At 41.1% G+C, this 25,665-nt stretch overlaps 1 protein-coding gene across 1 annotated transcript in view; it reads left to right on the top strand.

The window, feature by feature from the left end:
• Adamts12 (ADAM metallopeptidase with thrombospondin type 1 motif 12) overlaps positions 1 to 25,665 on the top strand; it is a 224,793-nt gene that overhangs the window by 179,138 nt on the left and 19,990 nt on the right. Inside the window, exons 18-19 of the mRNA XM_041631217.1 lie at positions 4,058 to 4,268; positions 18,648 to 19,751. Of these exons, the coding sequence (XP_041487151.1) occupies positions 4,058 to 4,268; positions 18,648 to 19,751 (1,315 nt within the window). The remainder of the gene's footprint in view (positions 1 to 4,057; positions 4,269 to 18,647; positions 19,752 to 25,665) is intronic.

Raw genomic sequence — 25,665 nt, 5'->3', positions numbered from 1 at the left:
CAAATTATCCAAACCTTAGAATAAATATGATGCAGCCAATGATTCAAGACCAGAACTGCCAAGAAAGCAATTCTTTGGAAGATCTGACTGCAGGGAGAGGTCATTTGTGTTCCTTCTCCCCAGTTGACTTCTCTTGACTCTGTTTTGTTGGCAAAGCAAAGTTCTGCAAGGTTATGGCTATGCGCATGCCTATCCATAGCATTCAATAAACATCACAGCTACTCATTCAACTCTGGCAGCTGTGCGGTGTTGCTGCATGAAAGAGCAGCATGGGACTTTCATCCCGGTTTCCCTCCACCAGCGCTTTTGAGTTTTCGGGCTGGATTACTCTGTTGTTCAGGATTTTCGCCTGCGTGGTTATAGGTAATATCCTGGAAGTTCTGATCTCAGTTGTCTGAGAGTTGGTGAGGTATCCTGGCTCATAGCAGTGAGAGCTGCCCTAGCGAGCACTGGAAATAGGTTGAATAAATAATTAAATAAATAAGCTATAGGTAAGAGAGGGGCTTAGAGGTTTCCCCATCAAAGTGGGACCCCTTCCAAACCATAGATAAGTATTCCAGGAAAACTAAGGACTCTTTAAGTCATGCACAGTCTCTCTGTGTCTGTCTGTGGCTTTGTCTATCTCTATCTTTCTCTGTCTCTCTCACACACACTTTGACATAAACTTCTACATTATTTGTAACTCGTACAAAAACAACAGAGTCCATTATTTCAGGCAAAATTTACAGGTGAGAATTTATATCCATTTATTCGGCATTGAGAACACCAGTCGTTTCCAGTCCTGATGAGATAATTCACTGGGTGTTTATTACAAGGCCTTGGTTTCCTGGTCCTCCTTACAAGTGATTCAGACAGGGATAGTAACACTTTCCTAATGCTCCCCAAATGTTGACACAGTAATAATTTGTGAGATAGACCCAGTCCTTAGAATTTTTGCATCATAAAGGTAAGGGATCAACTAACATTTTGTGATTAAAGAACACTACACACGATGCTTCTCATTGACCTGTTGTTATTAAAAAAATCATTCAATGATACTTGTTAAAATAAAGTAACATACCCTTTATTTATTCAACAACATGACAAGCACGGGGACCACGGCAATAGGAATTTACCGAGGAGAAGATATTTGTCTCAGCACCAAACATAATACTGACAAGTGGGAGTCTGTATCCGAGTATCAGGGTGAGGTCAATGGATTGGGAGATACTAACAGAAAAAAGTAGGAGTAAAAAATTCTGGGGCTAAGCTGATCTGGCAGTAGTCTTTCTCAAGAGATGTCAGGATGAACAGATATCACCTGGGGGACCATGGAGGCCCAAGAACCCAATCAAATATCAACAATAATTGCTAATTTGAGTGGACTTTCTTAAACGGACTTTACAGACTTCCCTGTTAAAAATGGACGGCACAAGGCAGTGCCCAGCGTTGAGTCAAGCAGAGTCTTGTCCTTGTCGGTGCCACTGAGAAGAAAGGATTTATTTCATTTTACACTTTCACATCATGGCACATCATTCAAGAAGCCAAGGCAGGAAATTGAAGGCAGGAACTGAAGCAGAGACCATGGGGGAGGGATTCTTACTGGATTCCGCACCATGGCTTACTTGATCATCCTGCTTTATTATATGACTTGGGACCCCTTGCCCGAGGATGGGTAACACTGTATTTGGGACCCTCCAACAGCAATTGTTAATAGAGAAAATTCCCTCCACACTTGCCCACAGGGCAATATGATGGAGGTCCCTCTCCCAGGTGACTATAGTTTATGTCATGCTAACAAGAACTAACCAACATTGGGGGATTAAGAGCCGGGGGGAAAGCTTGAGCCTGGAAGACCTTGGCTTGAAAACCAAAATGTAGACAGTCCTCATTTCAAGCTGATGAGATACCTTAGTCTCGCCTGCCCTGCTGCCACAGAATACCACAGACCTGGCAACTTATAAAGAACAGAATCGTATTTCTAGTTATTTTAGAAACTGAAATTCAGGATCAAGGCATCAGCACTTGTTGTAGCTTCCCACATCAGCTGAGAGGATAAGAGAGAGGACATGTACCGCACACAGTAGAACAGTGAGGGAGAGCAAGCCTCCTCCCACAGGCACAGTGTGTAGTAGCGTTCATCCATGCATGAGCACTCTGTCCGCATGACCCAAACACTCCTGTTAGGCCTGACCTCCCAACGCTGGTGCACTGGAGACTTAGTTTCTAACTTGTGAGCTTTAGGCAACAGATTTTAATCACAGCACCAGCCCATGGTCACTCCTTGAGGACTATGGAGGATGCTCCAGAAAGGGAATACACAAAGGGCCATTATCTCTCTGTTATAATACAACTGAAAGCTCTGTAGCGAGTAATTAGATAAATTAGGCTTTCCGTCAGCTCAGATTAGGGCCTTTCCAGAATGACATTTTATATATTCAGCAAACTGCCTTGCCTCCCTTGGAAATGTCAGAGGTAGGGCAAAGTAATTAGATTAATACAGTGGGCATTAATTTGCTTTTGCATCATACTGTCAAATATTAGCTCTTTATTCATACGAGGCAACCAGAATTAAAGCCCAAAGAATAAATCAGTGATCTTAATTACATGCTAAGTGAAGAAACTAATAGAATCGAGAAAGAGCTTTCTTCTCCAAATCTTAACTTGAGATAAAAATGTATGAAAACCAATACCCATACAAAAATTAAGAGTGGTAAATAAAAGTAACAGAACAGAACTTCATCATCTTCACGATTACCAAAACTGAATACCATCTTAAGGCCAGAAGGCCTCCTCCAAGTCAAGATTGCAGGACTTCCAATAATGTGCTGTTTTCCTGTGAAAGATAGAAGCGTCTCCTTTAATTGCTGCATGGGACCTTATATGGAAGAATTGTGTGTCCACAAGCCAATGGTGGACCCCAGCTCCACCAGGAGAAGAGACTAGTTCTCTTTTCTGTGTTGAAGAAGGTTTGCATCATGATGGAGATGGAAGAAGTGAGAGGGTTCTAGTAGGGACCCCTGCTGTTTTCCACAGTACTTCATTGTAGCCATTGGTTCCGTTCTGGAACTTTCAATTAATCACTCATAAACAAAGAACTTCCCCATTAACTTGTCCTCAGAGAACCCAAAACATTGATTTACCTGACCGCTCAGCTTCAAAGGAACTGCTGAGATGGAAGAAATGATCTGATTTAAGTTATTTTTCTCCTTTGTCAAGTGAGTGAGACTGTGAAGAAGCAGCTTACAGGAAATCAGGGGCAACGTGAAGGCAATGGTTAGATTCCACATCATCTAAGTCATAAATGGGGTGCACTCACATCTGTCTCGCAGTGGCATAGAAAAACATTCAACTCAGAGCCACGAGACCTAGAGAAAGATTGGATATGATAACTCCATGTCTACAGTCAAGATACCAATGGATCACCAGTGACTGTAGGGAGTGTGTAAGGCTCTGTGCTCTTCACTCTGCATGAAGTGGTATTTCATTCAATCCATTGTACTGATGAGGTTGCTATAGTAACCTTGCTAAACAGATGACAAAGTCAAGCTTAAAGTTGGTCGAAGCTGCACAGCAGAACCTTGGACCTCAGTTTCCTTGACTTAAAATACAAGCATTTATTCCCATTGAAAGACATCATTCTTTTAAAGTTTAAATCTTATGTGCATAAATGATTTGCACGCTAGGATGTATATACAGCACTCCTGTGCCTTGTGTCCTTGGAGTTTGGAATATGGCATTAGGTCCTCTGGAACCAAAGTTACAGATAATTGTGAATTAGCATACGGGTGCTGACAATTGAACCCAGGTTCTCGGAAGGAGCAGCAGATGCTCTGAAATACTGAGCCATCTTCCAACCAACTCAAATATAACTTCCCATTCCAGGATCTCTGCAGGGCTTTGGGGTTTCTAATTGAACAAGTCACAGTGACCCTGTCTGCAGAAAACACCCACAGAGCCCGCATCATCTCCAGGAAATCTTCCAGCTTTGTAACATATGTAACATATGTCTCCCAGTGGTTGAACGAATGAACATCTACTTTTGGTGATCTCCTTCCATGTCCATGTCTGCCTGCAGGTGGTGGGCAGGGGAGTGGGAAGCCTGCTCGACAACATGTGGGCCCTATGGGGAGAAAAAGAGACCAGTGCTGTGCATCCAGACCATGGGCTCTGATGAGCAGGCTCTCCCAGCGACAGACTGCAAGCACCTGCTGAAGCCCAAGGCCCTGGTTTCCTGCAACAGAGACATTCTGTGTCCATCAGACTGGACGGTGGGCAACTGGAGTGAGGTAAGCTCCGAGGCTGAAGGGACGGTGGTGTTATCCCTGCTTCATCAGCCTCTTACTCATTCCTTCACATTGACTTGGCATAAAATTGCCTACTGTATAGTATCCATTACATCTGACTTGCTTACCACATTTCCTGTTTCCAGCCTTACAGGAGCATAGCCTCCCTCACTGAGTGGACAGCTCTCTACCAGGGATTAGGTGAATCTCGTTGATACAGGCTCATGGCCGCTAATGGAGTCTTATTGCGATATCCACTGACCTGTTGCTAGGTTATTGTAACAAAACAAAGCCACACACACATACTACAGCCCCCAAAGCCAGTCTGTAAAAGCAGTTGGCAGTTCAGTGCTGTAGTTAACTAAACCCCAAGGAGGGTTACTCTGGCAGCAGAATGGGAAATGCACTTGACTCAGAAACTGTTCAAAGCATCCATCTACTCGGCATGCATTTGGGGTATCTGTTAGCAGATCCTAAACTCAAATTAGCATTGCATTTTCCACAAATTAATTCATCTAATTCTGTGGGTATAATTAGAAATCAGAGGGCTTAAAGGTTATGTGTCACTGTGGAAGCTGGGTCCCTAAGGCCTTGTTGTGTCCCGAGGTGACTGGGGAGAGGCAAGTTCTTCTTTCTTTGGCGACACCAGGTGTCTCTAAGGCCTTATTTCTGTTTCCCTGCGTGCATTTCTCTTATGACCTAAGAAACAGCCAGACCACCAATAACCTTTAGAAATGAACACACCAGAATTTTAAGAACAATACTGATCTCACTGTGTGTGCTTTAAGCAAATCTTTTTGCACTTATTTATTGTACACGCTTGTGCAGGACACGGAGCAACTGTGAGCAGCATCCGTTCTATTTTTCCATCATGTAGGTTCCAGGGATCAAACTCAGGTCATTAGGTTTGGTAGCAAGCGCCTTGACAGCCCAAGGGCCCCTGTGCAAATTCTCAAGATTCTGCAAGCTTCCTATAACAATGGTCAGAAATTTTCAGAAGTTTTCTAGAGGATTTATCTTGGGAAGTGGAAAATATTTGGCACAGGAGACATTATAGAAAAATAACTAGGCCGGGCAGTGGTGGCACACACCTTTAATCCCAGCACTTGGGAGGCAGAGGCAGGTGAATCCCTGTGCGTTCGAGGCCAGCCTGGTCTACAAGAGCTAGTTCCAGAACAGCTAGGACTGTTACACAGGAAAACTCTGTCTCAAAAAACAGAACAAAAAAAAAAAGAAAAGAAAAAAAAAAGAAAAATAACTAGAATGGACATTGATGATTAAATAAGCAATGGACTCAACTGAGATAAAGCATTTGTGTTTAAAATGTGTTTTATTATGAATAAATATTTCCTGTGTAGTTTATAAAGATGCTCTAAAAACATTATCTAAAGAAGGAGTCTCAATTTTGCATCAATAAAATTACCATTTCTGAAGATGCTTATTTGAAAGCAGAGTACTCGTGTGAACAGAACATCTTTGATAATCTTCCAAGACAGTTTCCTTAACTTACAATCATAATTGGGATCATTTAATATCTAGTTCTGTGCAAGGTGTTCTAGTAGGTATGTGGGCTAAAGTAAAGAGCCAGAATTCATGGTCTTTAGAGTGTGAAAACTTCCTATCAAATGGGAGACAAAGGAAAGTTGGGGCAGTAGAGGGGAGGTGGGCAGTTGAGAACGGGCATGGAGGGTGCATGTAATGATATGTCTAGCAGTTAATGCAGACGTGTTATGGATTTGTGCACTGGTACATCTGCAAGTCAGAATATCCCCCCTTTTATTCTTGGGAAGGAGGAATTGTAGCATGTGTTTGGCCTGACCTGTTCGCCACCAACCTAGACTGTTATAAATTACAGTGTTGTCAAATAAGGCTGAATGAGGTATTGTGATGGACCCATTAAATTTGTTTACCAAAAAATGTGTTGGCTGCATCCAAAACACTTAATAATTCTTGTCATGTAGAATTTGCTAATTGCCAGAATCCCAGGGCTTTCTCAAAAGATTGTAATTACAGATTTGGCTGAGGAGACCTTCCTGTGCCCATGTGTGTAGCACATAATAACCTGACTTAGCTGGAGAGCAAGAGACCAAAGGAGTTGGCATGAGATGACAAGCGCTAGTGTCTGTGGTTCCCAAAACAGGTCATTGTGTAGCTGATTGACAGTGCATGTGGAATCCAGTTTCCAGCTTCCTCTTGCAGCACTGAGCAGGAGTCAAGCTGGCACCTTCATTAGAAGATGTAGGCAAAGTGCCTGTAGGTAAATCAGCATCCGCAGATTCATTGGGTAGGTTTTCTTTCCTCCTTTGGTTGTCTGGATAACAACGCTCAATGAGCTTTGCTGAGATAGATAAAAAATAAGTCTTTCACATTCTAACTATGCCAAGATACCTTTGTGCAATTTTATGTGTATATATTTTTATTAAAATTTTACTTACATAGCTCATCTAACTTTCTTGCTCATTAGAAATAGAATCTTTTTCCATACCATATACTCTGATCACAGTTTCCTTTTCCTCAATTCCCCCCACATCCTTGTCCCCTCCCCTCCCCCAGATCTATACCCTTTCTCCTTAAAAGACAAACAGACACCTAAAAATAAAGTAAAATAAAAACAATCCAGAATAGGACATAACAAACAGAACCATATATTTTGATCATATTTCCCCTCCCTCAACTCCCAGATCCTCCCCAACTCCCTACCTACCCGACTCATGTTCTTGCTCTCTTTCTCTCCCCCAAATAATCATAAAACAAAAAGCAAAGATCAAAACAAACCAACAAAAACCCAGTAAAGCAAAAAAAAAAAAAATCAAACAGCGCACACAGAAAAATGTGGAGTGTGCTTTGGGTTAACCAACTACTCCTGGGTGTAAGGCCTTGCCTGGAGTGTGGTTGATATACCCAGATGCCCCATTGGGGAGAACTGATTTCCCTTTCCCAGCAGGGATCAATTGAACACAACTTCTTGAGTAAGTGTGGGTCTTGTGTCTGCTTCCCCTTCTCAGTTCTGAGATTTTTGCTGATTTGAACCTAGGTAGATCTTGTGTGTGCTGCCAGTCTCTGGCAGTTCATACAGTTATCAGTCCCATTATGCCTAGAAGACCCTGTCTTGTTGGAGCTCTCCACCACCTCCGGCAATTACTACCTCCTTTTTGCCGTATATCCTTGAACTTTTAGAGGAAGGATTTGATAAATATATTCCATTTAGGGCTAAGTGCTCTCACTCCGCACACTGCCCAGCTGTGGGCCTCTGTGTTAATTATTATCTACTGTAAGAAGACGCTTCCCCGATGAGGGCTGAGTGATGCACTGATCTAGAGCATAGCAATATATCCATTAAGAATATTTTATACAGAGTATATTTTGATAAAATTCGTTTCCATCCCCTATAAAAGTGATGATATTTGTATTTCTTGGCACACAGCACTGTCCTTAGAACTTCACCTTGCTGCCTACATTGTGTGAAACAGAGAAGTGCTCTAGATTTACCTTGGTCTGCACTGACCTGTGGATTTGCTGAAGTATGAGATGACTTGGCCAAAAGATCCCAGAACTGAGAACCCCTAGTTTTCTGTTGAATGGTCCTCAGTGCAAAATCCGTGAGATACCCAAGCAAGGTTCCTCCATTAGCCTGTTATAAAGGGAAAGTAGGTTCTGCCCTGACAGGCCAATACAATCAACTCTGAGAAACAGTGAGTGGTCTGGAGGGGGCTTCTCCTCTCTGTTCACCCTAGGAAACCCTTGTTTCCTGTTCTCTCCAGCCACTGTTTCCCACTCCTCCCCAACCTAAATTCATTCTCTCAACAACCACCTTAATCTCAACCTTCGCCAAGAACCTTGTCCTGCTTTTTCTCAGCCCAGTTTTTTTTTTAGCTCAAAAACTGGCAATTCTATTTATTGTAGAGAGAGAGAGAGAGAGAGAGAGAGAGAGAGAGAGAGAGAGAAATTAACTAAGCTTCTGTAACTCCCATTTTTTGCTCACAGTGGCTTGCCATGTGAGAGGCAGTCAGTCTAGTAATAGGTTTGTAGTTGCTAGGTCAAGGCTCCCTTGCTTTAAATCTTGGCTCTACCGTGTGTCAGGTTTATTCTCATTTTCTCTGCCATGTTCTCACTACCCATAACATAGCAACAGTTAAGGTTTTTACGCTTTCTCTGAGCATAGATGGATTTGTATTTCCAAGTTCTTGCTAGCTCAGGTCCTATCAAAAAGGCTACAGAGGAAAACACTGGCTAGGCATTTTGCACAAGGCCGAGGAATGGACACACCCATAATGCTGCCTGTCATTTGCCAAATGCTTTCCCTGACTATGCAGGCTATTTTGTTTAACCCTTAAAATAACTCTAACAGTTTATAGAAGTTCATTCACTTTCATTTTGCAACTTGAAAACTCAAAATATAAGTTGTTTCTTACACAAGAGTTCAATAAATGATAAGTTGAAAGTCACATCCATCTCTAATGTGAAGGCAATCTCTGAGTGGTAGAAGAGTAAAGATTTATTTTGGTCAATACTAGGTTCACTTTTAAACCACTTTCCTATGTGTTTTATGTACACTCTGCCTAAGCGAGCAGTTCCCTGCCCGTTTATTCAGCCTGGTTTTAATATGGGTTGATGGATGGCTGTCACTGCTATTCATTTCATTTAATATAGATGTACACACAGCAAAAATGCCATTTCTTTAAGCCACATGTAGGTGTATGTCTAAAGAGTCTCTCTTCAGAAAAATTTTCAGTTATTTACAGTAAAAGACTCTACACATTGTGGTGGTGAAATAAAAATATGGTCATAACTAGGAACAGAGACGGCGATCTAAACATGAATGAAACCCACATGGTTACTGTTTTGTGGTTTGCAGTGTAGTCCCAAGCATTATGCACTTAAAACAACATAGTAGGTGCCACATTCTTTCTAGGGGATAGATGAGGTCCATGTCTTCTGCAAGAGGCGTCCCTATGGCAAATAATCGCCAAAGTTAGATGTGGGTTTCTGTCTGTTTTACTGTGAAGCAAGGCCTCTCCTGCTAAGCAAACATCTCCAAAACTTTTAAATTCATTTGAAAATTAATTCTTGCTAGGTTACCCAAGCTAGATTCTGATTTTTGATCTTCTTACACCACCTTCTTGAGTATCTGGGAATAAGGTGTACTTCACCACACTTATCTTTTGACAGGATTTTAGTCTTGGATCCAAGATACAGAGAATGGTTCATTCATAGACTCTGTGGAAAGTTGTGGCATCATTTTATTTAGATGGATGGATGGATGGATGGATGGATGGATGGATGGATGGATTGGCAGATGGGTGTATGAATGGGTGGATGGATAGGTGACTAGGTAGATGTACGGATGGATGGATGTATGGATGGATGGATGGATGGCTAGCTCAGTCGGTAGAGCATGAGACTCTTAATCTCAGGGTCGTGGGTTTAACCCCACGTTGGGCGCCATATGAAGTAGTAAGGGGCAGCAGCGGGGCTGCATTCCCAGCACCCCGGCCACCTGCTCGGCTAGCTTATGCCCCAAAATAATTACACAGACACTGTATTCTTTTAAGCACTGCTTGGCCCTTTAGCTCTAGCACTTACAGGCTAATTCTCACATCCCGATCAACCCATCTCTAATAATCTGTGAGAACCGGTCTTACCGGGAAGATTCTAGCCTAGTCCATCCTGGGTCGGAGCTTCATGCTGGGAGCGGGGCATGGCATCTCTCTCAGGCATCTGCTCCCGAGAGGACAGCGGTCGAGTCTCTGACCTCACTTCCTCTTCCTCCCAGCGTTCTGTTCTGTTTACTCCTCCCACCTATCCTCTAACCAATAAAATGGGCCAGGGCAGTGCCTTTATTAGCCAATGACCTTCCTCCATCAGAAAGATGTATGTATGTATGGATGGATGGATGGATGTGTGGATGTATGGATGGATGGATGGAAAGATGTATGTATGTATGTATGTATGTATGGATGGATGGATGTATGGATGGGCAGATGGGTGTATGAATGGGTGGATGGATAGGTGACTAGGTAGATGTATGTATGTATGTATGGATGGATGGATGGATGGATAGATGTATGTATGGATGGATGGATGTATGGATGGATGGAAAGATGAGTGTATGAATGAGTGGATGGGTAGATGGATGGATAGATAGGAAACCCCTTGAAACATTATATAATTAATAAATGTATCTATCTTTATGAATCTCAAACAAGAAAGGAAGCAGAAAAGACCCCCAAAGAACCACTCAGACTTTGTACTTCATAAAGTCACAGTATGATCTTAGGTAATTCTTTCACTTCATAGGCCTCAGTTTCAATAACTATAACCCAGTATATTTATTCTCCTGTTAGAAAGACTTCATAGGATGGTGATTTTCTAGTTTTTTTCCTACCCTAGCAATCTCTAATTGTGTGATCTTGACATAATATTAACTCTTTTCCTCATTTCTATTATTGTAAGGATTGAATAAAATAAATCATGTAAATACTATATTGCCTAAAAAATAGTGTGTGCCACTAAAGGATGCGCCACTGTCTGACAAGACAAGGCTGGCTTTCTGGGTGACACTAGTTTTCCAACCTTTGTCCATCAGAGGTATCCAGAGCCCCCAAAGGAACTGACCTATGGTCATCTTAAACTACCCCATCCCTTAGCTCAGATCCACCTTAATTCATAAAGCATGATAAACATGCTTACATCACCCCTTCCAGTGTTTCAAAACTCCACACAAGTGCTTGAGATTTAAAAACAAATAAATGTGTTACTTTCAAAAACTCAAAAGAATATTGGAAGTCAACCATATGTATGTTAGTAACAAAACAGCCTCATTTTTCAGGTGAAGACACTGCTGCATAGAGATGCTTACCAACATGTTCAAGTCCCCCCGCTGCCAAGTGATGAGGCAGTCTGTGAATGCAGGCACTTCCAGCTGATTCCACTTTGAGCAGTGCCACACATTCAGGAGTCTGTGAAATGAAGCAATATGGCAGTTCCTCGAATTCATAAGAAACCTATTCTGTTTGGAAACAATTTGAGAGTCATCTTTCTCACTTTGCTGGAATTCACAATATACATAATGATTATGAGATCTGAGTCTCTCAGAATGAAATGACTTTGTCTCACCAAATAATTGTAAAATCAAAAGGAAAAATGTAAGTTTCCTAGAAATCTTTGAGCTCCCTTGACTTGTAAATGAACCAGAACATCCTACCTTCACCTTCTCACGGTAGTCTTCCTACAAGATGTTCCTCTGTTGAAAATTTCCCCTTGTATAAGAACACCGATTATACAGGGTTAGCACCCACTTTAAAAACCTCATTTTAAGTTTATTTCAATTTTTTTTAAAAACTGTCTCTAAATTAGATCACATTCTGAGATAGAAGCCAATTAGACTCTGATGTGTCTACTTGTAGAGAGGAGAAGGAACACATGTTAAATCATTACATGTAATGTTTTAGTTTATGTTCAAACATAATTTTGGTATGCAGCCCACTCATTCACTTATAACTTCATAAGACATGGAGAAATGTTTTATGTACAAAATATTAGCTGTTTCTCACTAAGCCCCTTTGGCACACAGCCTCTGATAAGTTCCTGCTGTGTCTTTGAATGGGACTCTCTCAGTGCCAGACCTCTGTGCCACCACTGAGCTCCCCTGGCCCCTGTGTACCTCGGGTGGATGGAGTTGGTCAGCTTAGCAGCAGACCTCTTTCTCACAGGCTTTCTCAAGGCTTTAATCCAGGAGTGGTAACTCGGAAGGGAAGGATAACTCCCAGAGAGGACACAAATAGAATGAACAGCAAGCTACTTGCCTGGTACAGGGTTCAAAATTATAAGGTCGGGGCATATGATAATCATAGCTGAGATTTGTTGTGAGAATTCTGAAAGTACCAATTGAGATGCAGTTTAAGTATGTACCACACAGTTGCATTTATCTCATCTGAAGGGCTTGACATCTCCTGAGGAGATAAACACTGTTAGAAGGAGCTCCAGGCTGAATACAAAGAGGCACTGTTTGTTCTGGCGGCTGAGAGAAAAGACAACTCCCTGTTTGGACTCAGTGTACTTTGTAGATAGCATCCTGTTGGCTACAACATGCCCTGTGCTAATGCTGGCTGAGGAAGGGCCACTGCAGGGCACTTGGAAGAGTAGGTATCTCCTGGGTAAGGAAGGTACATGTGGGTATGCCAGAGAACACATGTGATCATCACAAGCCTGGGTTTCCATGACTGGATTTTTGAGCTCACTGGGAATGAAACCAATGGGTGATGATCATCTGGCTTTTCAAGCATAATCAAAAATCTGGAATCAAAATTCTAGTTTTTAAAATGTTTACCACAAACCTCCAGCAGAGCAGGCCCAAGCCAGTGACCTCTGTGGGACCAGACCCAGGCCAGTGACCTCTGTGGGAACAGGCCACAGACTGAGACAGCCATGGGAACAGTCCCAAGCCAGCAATCTCCAACACAGCAGGCCCAATTCAGCAGCCACCACAGGACCAGGCCCAAGCCAGCAATCTCCTCTGAAGCAGGTCCGGGCCAGCGACTTCCATGGGAGCAGACCTGAGCAAACTGTCTTGGCAGGTCCAGGCCTGAGCCAGCGACCTTTACAGAAGCTGGCCTGAGCAAGCATCCTCCATGGGAACAGGCCCAAACAACTTCTGGGAGTACAGAGTGACCCCCAGGAGCACCAAGGGACCTCCAGAGTGACTGGAACCATGGCCCTGACTCCAACATGAGGAACATTCATCTGAACCTTGGATCCACTGGCACCTGGAAGAGTGATTACCAGAGAAATGGCCGCAACTACATCAATCAGAGGAATAGATGGGTAGACAAGGTAAGAACACACTCAATACCACAAAGAGCAACACGACACCCACAGAAACTCGTGGCTCTAAAACAGAAAGACTTGAACACCTCAATACAGATGAAGCAGAAGTAAGTGAACTAAAAAATAACTTTAGGGGAATGTTTGAGGCCCTTAAGGAGGAAATGAAAAATTCTCTCAAAGAAATGGAGGAAAAGACAAACAAAAAATTAGTATAAATCAACAAATCCCTTAAAGAAAACCAAGAAGAAGGCAATCAAACAGGTGAAAGAAATGATTCAAGGCTTGAAAACTAAAATAGAGACAATAAAGAAAAGACAAACCAAGGGAATTCTGGAAACAGAAAATATGGGAACCATAAATGCAGGCAAAAACACCAGAATAAAAGAGATGGAAGAGAGAAGCTCAAGCATTGAAGATATAATAGAGAAAATAGACTCGTTGGTCAAAGAAAATGTTAAATCCCCCAAAAAAAGCTCAACACAAAATATCCAGGAAATATGGGACACCATGAAAAGACCAAACCCGAGAATAATAAAAAAATAGAAGAATGAAAAGAAGTCCAACTTAAAAGCACAGAAAATATATTCAACAAAATCATAGAAGAAAACTTTTCCAACCTAAAGAAAAATATGCATATGAAGACACAAGAATCTTACAGAAAACCAAATAGACTGGACAAAAAAAAAGTCCACTTGCCACATAAGAATCAAAATGCTAAACATAAAGAATTTAGAAAGAGTATTAAGAACTACAAAGGAAAATGCGAAGTAACATATAAAGGAAGATCTCTCAGAATTACACTTGATTTCTCAATGGAAACAATAATAGCCAGAAGTCCTGGTAAAGCCTTATGCAGACATTAAGAGACCACAGATGCCAGCCCAGACTACTATACCCAGCCTAATCTACAATCACCATAGATGAACAACACAAGATATTTCATGACAGAACCAGATTCAACCAATACCTAGTCCCAAATTCAGCCATACACAAAGTACTAAAAGGAAAACTCCAACCCATGGAATTTAGCTATATCCACAACAACATGGATAATAGATGATCTCACAGAAGCAAATCCCAAAGAAGGGGAAAACATACACAATAACATCACCAACAGCAAAAACTAAAATAACAGGAACTAGCAATCACTGGTCTTTAATATCTCTTAATATAAATGGACTCAACTCACCTATAAAAAGACACAGGCTAACAGATTGGATAAGAAAATATAATTCATTTTTCTGCTACATACAAGAAACACACCTCAACCTCAAAGATAGACATCACCTCAGGGTAAAGGGTTGGGGGAAAAAAATCCAATCAAATGGACCTAAGAAACAAGCAGGCATAGCTATTTTAATATCTAACAAAATAGCCTTCAAACTAAAATCAATCAAAAGAGACAAATAAGGACATTTCACACGTGTCACTGGAAAAATCCACCAAGAGGAAATTTCAATACTGAACATCTATGCCCTGGATACAAGGGCACCCTCATATGTAAGGTTTCAGCTGTTAAAGCTTTAAATCACATATTAAATCCCACACACAAATAGTGGGAGACTTCAACATTCCACTCTCAGCACTGGACAGGTTAGTCAGACAGAAATTTAACATAGAAATAAAGGAACTAACAGATGTTATTATTCAAATGGACTTAACAGACATCTATAGAATATTCCATCCAATCATAAAAGAATATACCTTTTTCTCAGCACCTCATGGAACCTTCTCAAAAATTGACCACATACTAGGTAGCAAAGCAAACCTCAACAGATACAAAAAAAAAATGGAATAGCCCCATGTATCTTATCAGATCACCTAGTTTAAAACTAGAAGTCAACAGCAATACTAATTACAGAAAGCCCACAAACACATGGAAATTAATCAGTGCTCACCTGAGTCACCAATAGGTCAAGGAGAAATAAAGAAAGAAATTAAAGACTTCCTAAAATTCAATAAAAACAACCATACAACATACCTAAATTTATGGGACACAATGAAAACAGTATTAAGAGGAAAGTTCATAGCCCTAAATGCCTACATAAAGAAACTGGAAAAATCCCACACTAGTGAATTAACAGAACATTTGAAAACTTTAGAACAAAAAGAAGCAAACTCATCAAGGAGAACTAGATGAGAGCTGAAAATCAACAATTTAGACAAAACTTTATCCCAGCAAAATTCTTCACAGACCTCGAAAGAACGGTACTCAACTTCATATGGAAAAGCAAAAATCCCAGGATAACCAAAACAATCCTGTACAATAACAGAACTTCTGGAGGTATCACAATTCCTGACTTCAAACTCTACTACAAAGCTACCGTACTGAAAACAGCCTGGTATTGGCATAAAAACAGACAGGAGGACCAACCAAATCGAAGACCCAGATATTAATCCACAAATCTTCAAACACCTGGTTTTTGACCAAGAAGCAAAAAAAAAATCAAATGGAAAAAAGAAAGCATATTTAACAAATGGTGCGGGCATAACTGGATATCAACATGTAGAAGAATGAAAATAGACCTATATCTATCACCATGTACAAAACTGAAATCCAAATGGATTGAAGACCTCAACATAAAACCGACCACACTGAACCTCATAGAAAAGAAAGAGGGAACTACACTTGAACGTACTGGCACAGGAGATCACTTCCTAAATATAACCCAGTGGCATAGACACTGAGAGAAACAATTTCTAAACGGGACTTCCTGAAACTGGGAAGCTTCTGCAAAGCAAATAACACAGTCAAAAGACAAAATGACAGCCTACAGGATGGGAAAAGATCTTCACCAACCCCCACATCAGACAGAGGGCTGATCTCCAAAATATACAAAGAACTCAAGAAATTGGTCATCAAAAAAAAAAAAACAAAAAAACAAATAATTCAATAAAAAATGGGGTACAGACCTAAACAGAGAATTCATGAGAGATGGATCTAAAAATGGCCGAAAGACACTTAAGGAAATGCTCAACATCCTTAGCCATCAGAGAAATGAAAATCAAAACAACTCTGAGATTGCATGTATACCTGTCAGAATGGCCAAAATCAAAAACACTGATAACAGCCTATGCTGGAAAGGATTTGGGATAAAGGGAACACTTTTGCATTGCTAGTGAGAATGCAAACTGGTACAACCCCTTTGGATGTCATTGTGGTGATTTCTCAGAAAATTAGGAAACAGCCTTCCTCAAGTCCCAGTATTACCACTTTTGGGTATATACTTAAAGGATGCTCAATCGTACCACAAGGGCATGTGCTCAACTCTGTTCATAGCAGCATTGTTTGTCATATCCAGAACCTGGAAACAACCTAAATACCCCTTGATCGACAAATAGATAAAGAAAGTGTGGTACACAATGGAGTACTACACCGTGGGAAAAAAATGACATCTTGAAATTTGCAGGCAAATGGATGGATCTAGAAAACATCATATTGAGTGAGGTAATCCAGACTCAGAAAGACAAATATGTACTCAGTCATAAGTGGCTATTAGTCATAAAGCAAAGAGAAGCCAGCCAACAATTCACAATCCCAGAGAACCTAAACAACAAAGAAGACACTAAGAATGACATACATGGATCTAATCTACATGGGAAGTAGAAAAAGACAAGATTTTCTGAGTAAATTGGGAGCATGGGGACATTGGGAGAACATAGAAGGGGATTTGGAAGGAAGGGAATGGAGTAGAGAAAATATATAGCTCAATAAAAGCAATAAAATATGTTCACCACTCTTCTATTTTTTTACATATTGATTTTGATATTTTAAGATGGAGTAGATCAAAAATGCATGTGCTTGTGTTTGATTGAAACAAAATAGAGTAAGAGATTTTTTTACCCCGATAGCACTTAAGGAAGCAAGGAACTTAAGCTAAAAAAAAAATATTCTTAAGCTTATAGGTAATAATTTTTTGCAGTTATTTCTTTTTCCCATAATTCAATATGGTGAAAACAGAGCACACACACACTTCAACGGGTTTTTTTTTCAGTTAAAAAAATGAAGTGCATTTTGCATTTTCAAGCCCCCACAGACATTAGAACTCGTCTTACAAACCAAAATAACCCATAAGCTTAGGGACGACACAGAAGAAACTCCTTATATTGTTATATATTCTAATGATTGTTGGAAAGAAAACAAAGAATGCATAAGCCTATAGGTAACAATTTCCCCATTTTTGTTTTTCCACCACCTAATAAACACTTAACAAGTGCATACAGTGATCAAATATCTTAAGAATTCTCCGGGCATATAAGTATGAAAAAGAAACACCCAGCCTTTCAGTTATTCTTCTAACATTAAAAGTGGGCAGGCCACTAAGCAAAGTCTATGTCTGTGTTGCCCTGGGCTTTGGTGCAAAAAGAGAAAGCATGCTAATACACGTGACTTTTACAGAGGCTGACCTGCAGCCTTCCAAGTGAGCTCTGGAGCCTTTGGCTCCTCTCCTGCAGAGGGAGAAAGAATCACCCCTGCCTTGTAAATCTTGCAGAGATGTTGCAAATATCACAGAGGATAATGGCTATGAGGCTCTGTGAAATCCACGGAGTATTGTGCAGGCATACCCTGAGGAAATCTGCTTTGACTTCAAGGACACAAGATAGAGAATATCAATCAATGTAAAATGGACAGCAAAGGGACTTGAGTAGCCCATATTCCTGTACTAGCGACAGGAACTTGTTGGTTGAAAAAAAAAAATACGTCGTTAGGAAAAGTAAAAATGAAGCAGTTTGGTAAAAGTATGGATCTTTCAAAGTACATCATTTTCCTATGTTACATAAAAACTATGTATGCTTAGCAGCTGTAGAGCTGGATGAAACAGGTTTTACACTAAACTCTGAGGATGGAGCACCCTGTCCAAATCCCCACAAAGGCAATAAAGATACTTGTGATTCAGCAAACCTTCAGAAATGTAAAACGAAACTGGGGTGGGAGATATGCCACATTCTCAGTGTGCGAATTAATGTCACACTGATGGAAGGACCTAATTCTTTGAGAAAGGATATTTTGTACCTTTGATTAACTTCTCATTTTTCAAGTTCAGAAAAAAACTTAGAACATAAGTGTATTTGAGAATGGTGATTATCTATCTTTTCATGTAATTCTATCTGCCATAGATAAATGATTGTGACACCTGGGAGACACTATATGAATTCTAATTATTATTTTCTAAATATAAAAGCTTTGATATAACTCGTTTAGTACAATCCTGCAAATCTGACAATATTTTGTTTTTATTTAATAGCATCGTAGCCCTTAGAAAGAAGTAATAATCTCCCCTGCTCTTAAAGAGACCCTGTGAATGATGTAGCTCATTGCACTCTTTGTAGATTGTAGTGCCCAGGTTTTAACCCAAAGAGCCCTCAGTTTGCCTGTGTCATGGTTTTTCTTCAGGTTGGTCATGGGATGGCTGATCTCCAGAAGAAGTTGTAAACCTAAAAGCAAAGAAGCCAAATGGAGATAGAACATTAGTTGCACAATTCATCACCACTGGGCATTACCGTAGAAGTCAGGCATCTTTCCCCACTAAACTAACGCCTGTCTCTCTTCCCCAGTGCTCTGTTTCCTGTGGCGGTGGAGTGCGGACGCGCAGCGTCACGTGTGCCAAGAACAATAACGAACCTTGTGACAAGACACGGAAACCCAACAGCCGAGCTCTGTGTGGCCTGCAGCAGTGCCCATCCAGCCGCAGAGTTCTGAAACTCAAGAAAGATGTAGGTTCCGGTGGGAAAGGCCAACCAATATCAGAGGACGACCCCTTCAGGCCCATCCCGGCACCTACGCCCAGGCCCACGCCACTGTCCACATCCACGGTGCCTGAGTCTGTCAGCAGAAGCACCGCAGCAATCAGCAGCCACAGCCCCACTGTAGCATCTGAAGAACCAGATGAGACAGCATGGCAGAAGAGTTCATCCGAGACTAAAGATGACCCCTACTTCCCTACTTCCTCTGGAAGTCCTTCCCAGACTCCCCTCACATCCTGGTCTATGAGTATCCAGCCAGATGACGAAAATGTTTCTAGCTCAGCTATAGGTCCTACTTCAGAGGGAGACCTTGGGACAACCACGAGTGATTCTGGTTTATCATCTAGCCATGCTGTGACTTGGCAAGTAACTCCATTTTATGATACCTTGACCCCAGATCCAGAAGTGGAGGTACACAGCGGCTCAGGGGAAGACAGTGACCAGTCTATGAACAAGGATGAAAACCACTCTGTAATATGGAACAAGGTCAGAGCACCTGAACATGAGTCACCCATGGAGAGGAAGGCAGAAGTACCACTTGAACCTCCACCAACATCTTATGTCGGCGAAGAGACCTCATGGCCTCCCTTCAGTACAATGACGGAAGGCTTGCTACCTGACTGGTCCCTTAAAAATGAGACACCTAGAGCTGAGGGGGTAATCACTGAAAAAACAAGAAACATTTCACTCCCTCTTGGAGGAGGCCACGAGCCAACACCCTCAGAAAAATTAGAAAACCATGACCACTTGGCATTGCCAAATGATACAAATCCAGCCCAAGGCTCTGGGCCTGTCCTGACTGAGGAAGATGCATCTAGTCTGATTGCTGAGGGATTTCTGCTAAATGCTTCCAACTACAAGCAGCTGATGAAGGACCACAGCCCTGCATACTGGATTGTCGGAAACTGGAGTAAAGTAAGAGATCCGGTTTCCTTTTCCAGGCCTGATTCTATATGAAAAATATCTAGAAATGGTATATTGCGCACATTCTGAAAAGAACTTACATAAAAATGTTGTCTAATTGGGCATAGAGGCATGCTTTATAGTCCCGGCTCTTGAGAGGCTGAGACGGGCGGATTGTGAGTTGAATGGCAACCTGGGCGGCAGGGCAGATTTGAAAGCCAGCTTAGTTACATAAGATCTGATGAAAGGAAAAGAAAGAGTGCAAAGAATAGAGGAGGAGGAGGAGGGAGGATGGGTGTGAGCGTGGAGAAGCCAGTCTCTTCCTGTACCTGGTGCTCAAGTTGCAGACCGATAAGCCTAGGATGGAGATTTCCGGTGTCCCTTCCAGCTGTGCACTCCAGAGGTCTCTGATGAGGGACAGCTGTAAGGACCTGTCCTCAAATTCCACCAGACAGCTAATGCTCAGACTTTGTTTGAACTTATGATGTAATCATAATTGGAATGGAAATCTGAGACAAACTCTCTACAAAAATTATAGAGCTTACTATGTCAACAATTTTTTATATCCAAGTACAAGTATCCTATTCTAGTATCAAGGGATCAATATTCTTTGATTTTAGATAAATATTTAATATATTTTATTTGTGTGGTCAAAACAAGCTTGAGAGGAAATATCTACCAAAAGGTCCCTTTTCTACCTGTGATACACTTAAACTGCTTTATTAATATATAATTACATATCACAAGCATTACCTGACTATTGACAGAGCTAGGCACCCACTTCATTATCTGATTATCTTTCTTTGAGTGGCCTCTTTAAAACATTCATGATATCTAAGAATAAATAAACACTGTAGTAAATTTTGGAACCTATTTTCATGCTTTAGATATTTGACTAAATATTTGTTTGCTTGTTTGTTTTATTTCTACAACTAGTAACATCCTTCTGAGGCACCAAAGTAATTTTTTATCTATTTTACCTATTTTAATTTTTGAAATTCAATAAAAGTTTAGTATGTGAACTTATAAGATAATGTAAACACAAGTTCAAATAATTCGATTTTTTTACAATTTATGTGTTATTTTCTTTTCTAGAGGGAGCCAAGCTAGAGCAGTTCATTATGAATATCTAGTACATAATAGCTGTTACTATAAGAACAAAAATATAGTAACAGCAATTTACAAGGCATGCTAATTTCTAGAGCACTCTCATATACGGTCTCTTATTGTTTTCCCTTTGGCTGTCCTAGATAGTGGATGCTGTCCTTTCAATATATGCTGATTTACAAATAGGAAACATAAGATACTACTAGCTAAAGGCCTCACTTTTCAATGTCTTTTTCACTCTAACCTCCCGTCTCTATGCCGAATTCTAGCACCAACTCACAAACTAAGGGCATAGCGTCCTTTTGTGTAAATTTACGAGCCTCCGTCGGTCACGGTGCTGACTTTACCAGCAGCATATGGGTAAACTCAAAACTCCCGAAGTTTCTGTACCAAATCTGTAATTCTTGGCATTTGAACTGTGTTTTCCCGTGGATGTGTGTCTGTTTCTAAAGTGAGTTATCACATTTTCCCTGCATGACTCAACCGCTTATCTCTATTCACAAAAGCCAAGCTTCAGAGATAAAAAGGTATTTGTACTCGTAGTAATCTAACTTATTGAAAGGAGAAAGATGGGTCTCCTAAGCCAAGTGTTTTACTCACAGTCCTGTCTGATAAGTTCTAGAGGACAGTAAGCACAAGAGCAGACCGTGAAAACAAAGGGTGAAGGCGTGTTAGAAGTATAATTTTAAGCTAATTAGCGTGAGTTATCTACTACAATACTTCCTGCAGCCCGAAAAGATTAATGACAAACTAGAAGCGAGGCTGAGGGAGGTGAAGTAACTAAAATCATACCCACCAAGTTAAGGAATAGGGATTTGAACTCAGGTGGATGGCTGAGAACCGAAAATCCCTCTATGATTTTTGAATCATAGAGAAAACATTCGCAGCCTCTAAGCCCTTAGTTTTATTTGTTGTGCCTTTGCTCATATTACATATGCAAGCAATGTCGGTTATGTGATAACCTTAAGTTGACAGATGATAAAATAATATATTCCACAAGAATTTTGTAATAACATAGAGGGCACCTTTTGGTTACTTTTGGAGTAAAAAACAAACAACAGCAACAACAACAAAATCGCAAACGGCCCCCACAATATCACTACCATTGATCCAGTATGGAAATTTTCAAGTAAGTTTGACATTCTCAGGGTTTCTTAGAACCATCTCTTTCAAAATAGCATTCTCAAAATGTGTCTTTCTTTCTAAAATCATGCCATACCCCAAGTAACAAAGACAGAGGCTGCCATCTTCCTGTTCCAAAGCAATTCTGTGGGTGTGGCTTGAGCAGATGGAATTTAATTAGGGGTGCCTCTGAGATGTCCAAGTATAACTAGGGTGCTTTTGTGTGTATGGGTTTGGGGTTCTTGAAGAAGGTAATAGCTAGAGAGAGAATTGACAACCATGATCGATGGGGTGATAGTTAGAGCCTTGAAAATGTGTGAGGTTACCCCAAAACTACCCGTACACTGTAAAGACCTGTGGCCCAGGAGTGACACCCTAGAGAACAGTCATATTTTAAAGACTCGAGTCTGGTAAGGAATAATCTGTTATGTAAGACTTACTCAAAGACTTGTGGCACTGTTTATAATTAGGAGTGAGTCTACTTGGTCATTGGCAGGTCATGGATGACATTGGGGAGGACAGGCTTAGTACTTACATGGAAGTTGCATTATGAGGGATGACCCCTTAGAAGGCTAACCCAGTAACTGAGGAGAGCCCTACACTAGGATTTTTAGTAAGGATGGACAGCCCTCCTCATCCAGAAATAATAAGAAAGTTTTATTTAAAAGATGCCTGTGGCGGGGTGGTGGTGGCTTGTGCCTTTAGTCCCAGCACTTGGGAGACAGAGGCAGGCAGGTTTCTAAGTCTGAGGCCAGCCTGGCCTACAGAGCACATTCCGGGACAGGCGGGACTACACAGAGAAACTCTCTCTTGAGAAACAAACACAAAAAAACAAAGGTGCCTGTGATTCTAGCACTCATGAGGCAGAGGCAGAGGCAGGAAGATTGTGAATTCAAAGCCCTCTTGGGCTTCATAGCAAGTTCTGGGTCATCCTGGGATATCATGTGACTAAGAAAAAATATACTACAGTCAAGTACTTGTTTCAGGATGACCAATCTTCTTATGTTTTTATCCATCCTCAAATCGCAAGGCAGCTGTGTAATTGCTAAATTGAAATGTGTTGCAGTGATTTGTCGTGTTGGTATTAGAAGTCAATAGATGCTATTCAGCTGACTAACGTTAATTAATTCAATAAGAAATGACTATATCTAAGAAAACTAAAGCATAATGGAATAGACACAAACTATAATGACTTTTGATCCTACAGGTTAAGACATTTTGATTATAGTAAATCAAGGCATGATTCATTTAGACTCAAATATTATTAGACTTTGACAAAAATAATTGTCATATTGAATTTAGCAGAGTTCACCAACAGTGCTACCGTCACCAGAGATGCTGATTGTAAGCAGTTTGGCTACAGAAGAGGAACTGAATCGTGGTAGCAACAAGAATATAAATGAGAATTAGAGTTCTCTACTTGGCAGGGGTCCCTTACATGGCAGGGCTTAGGGACTACGTCTTTTATGTATTTTTCAGATAAAATGTTTCAAGTATTTGTTTGCCAGAGAAAGTCTGACTTCAGGATGGAAGCCTTGGGGGTTTTTTTGTTTTGTTTTGTTTTTTGAGACAGGGTTTCTCTGTGGCTTTGGAGCCTGTCCTTGAACTAGCTCTGTAGACAAGTTTGGTCTCAAACTCACAGAGATCCGCCTGCCTCTGCCTCCCGAGTGCTGGGATTAAAGGCATGCGCCACCATCGCCCGGCTAAACCTTGGGTTTTGAGCATCCAGTGGTCCCTGAGCCCACTTCTGATACTGTTTCTTTTGGTTGTCTCTCGATTACATTATCTCAGAAACCAGAGAATCACCACTGAAACTAATCTTCCTCTCCCCCATGAAAACAAGCTCTAATACTGTTTGAAGTCAGATAAACTAATCAATTCTGTAATTCCCTTTTTCTTTCCTGCTAATTGAAGGCCTCGAAGTTTCTAGTCTTTGGATAGAAGGGATTTGGAAGTTAATGGGCCTGGTTTTGTTTGTTATTAAGTAATGGTCATATTTAATATCTGAGAACCAGCAATTACAAAAATGCCTACAGTGATCAGGGAAGTCCTTAATAAGGAAGGATCCCCCAGCCCAAAGTAGCTCAGTAGTTAGGGATGCAGGACCCTCAGGGCATAGCTTTGCCCAGAACACCTGCCTCTGCCTCACCACTGGTCTGAGGGCCTCTGTTCTTTCCCTTCTCCAAACTTTTCCTCACACCACTGCAAGAGACTTAAGAGGGCTGTTCTAACCACTACAGTGTCCTTCTTACAAATACCTGTCTTTTCAATGCATACAAATCAGAGAAAATGTACTCTGCCAATAATAAAAGGGAGGGAAATGGAAAACAAAGAAAATCTAATCAAACATCCAATTGGCACTGCAACCTTACATAAGCTGACTTTCTCGTCTTACTGCTTTTCAGCATCCATTTGGGTCTCAAAACTCTCAAGTGCCCAATCTCCTTTATTCTCTGCCTGTCCCTGTCTAGGGTCTCATCCATGCTGTTCCTCTGCCTGGGTTCTCCTACCCCTCCCACTCTGCCCTCACATCCTTCCTGTTCTTTGGGGTCATTTTAAGCCTCCTCTCCCTAAAGTTTTCTGGTTCCTAAACCAGAAACCATTTCTAATGTTTCTTAAGATCTGATCTGAAGTCTCTCTTAGGATGTACCCTCAGCCTCAGCATTAAATGATTGCCCAAGGCCTTCACTGTACTTAACACATCTCTTTTACTAATTCAGGTTTCAGAATTAATAATTGATGCAAAAAAATGAAGTTGACCCTATAAAAAGGCATGCAGTTTGAAAATGCAGTTGCTGGCCTTGAACCCAGAGTAGGTGCATCCTGTCACTCCCTCAGACTCCTCATCTCTGAGGAGGAGATCATCAGATCTGACTCCTAAGGTTGATCTGAGATCAAAGAAGGATACCAGGCACCTAGCAAGGAGCAGGGGCGTTTTTCCACCTGCACTCATGTAACAGAAACATTAGGCATTGTGTACTGTGCATTGCTATGACTTTTATTTTGTCAGAATCCCTCATCTCACTGATTTGCTTCCTTTTGCAGTCAGATCCCTTGGGCCAGGTGATTTAATGTAAGCTCATGGAGTCAAGAGAAGGTGACAGAGTAATTTTCCACAGCTTTTCAGAGCTTTTTTCTTCCAGACGCTGCTGGCCTGACCCTCAGTGTCTGCTCCAGTTCTAGCACCCTGCCTTTGTTCCCAGACCGGATCACTCAGCTGTTGCAGGGGCCACAGGGCAGAATGAAGTTACCCCTCACTTCCTCAAAGTCCTCTTGCTTCCCCTCATCCCCTACTTCCTATCTGAAAGTAATTCAATATTGGGAAACCTTTGGTCGACAGAATGTGGTTTTTGCTTTGCTTTTTCTACAGACTGTGGATTTTCTCTTGTCTGCTTTACTTTTGGACTGTAGCAGGAGGCCCAGATAGAAACTGTCAAAGAGAATTCAGCCAATTCTGGCGAGGAGGACCAAATTCCAAGCGCGAGAAATTATATATATATATTGTAGCATAAATATGGCCCAAGGAACTATGGCCACCTCTGGAGATTTAATGAGATCATTACTAGCCTGGCAGTGTGATCTCATTAACAACTTTCCTAGGCTTGCCTAACTTTTATTTTTCCTTCTATGTCACATTATTAAGTTAATAACACAGCGTACTTACTGTCTGTGTGACCTTTGCAAGGTGGTATGTATG

This window comes from Microtus oregoni, unplaced genomic scaffold (genome assembly GCF_018167655.1).
Source record: "Microtus oregoni isolate MIOR12 unplaced genomic scaffold, Mior012 000036F_ref0000092, whole genome shotgun sequence".
Taxonomy (NCBI): Eukaryota; Metazoa; Chordata; class Mammalia; order Rodentia; family Cricetidae; genus Microtus; species Microtus oregoni.
Note: the sequence above shows the minus strand (reverse complement) of the source record. Positions and strands in the feature narration are given on the sequence as shown.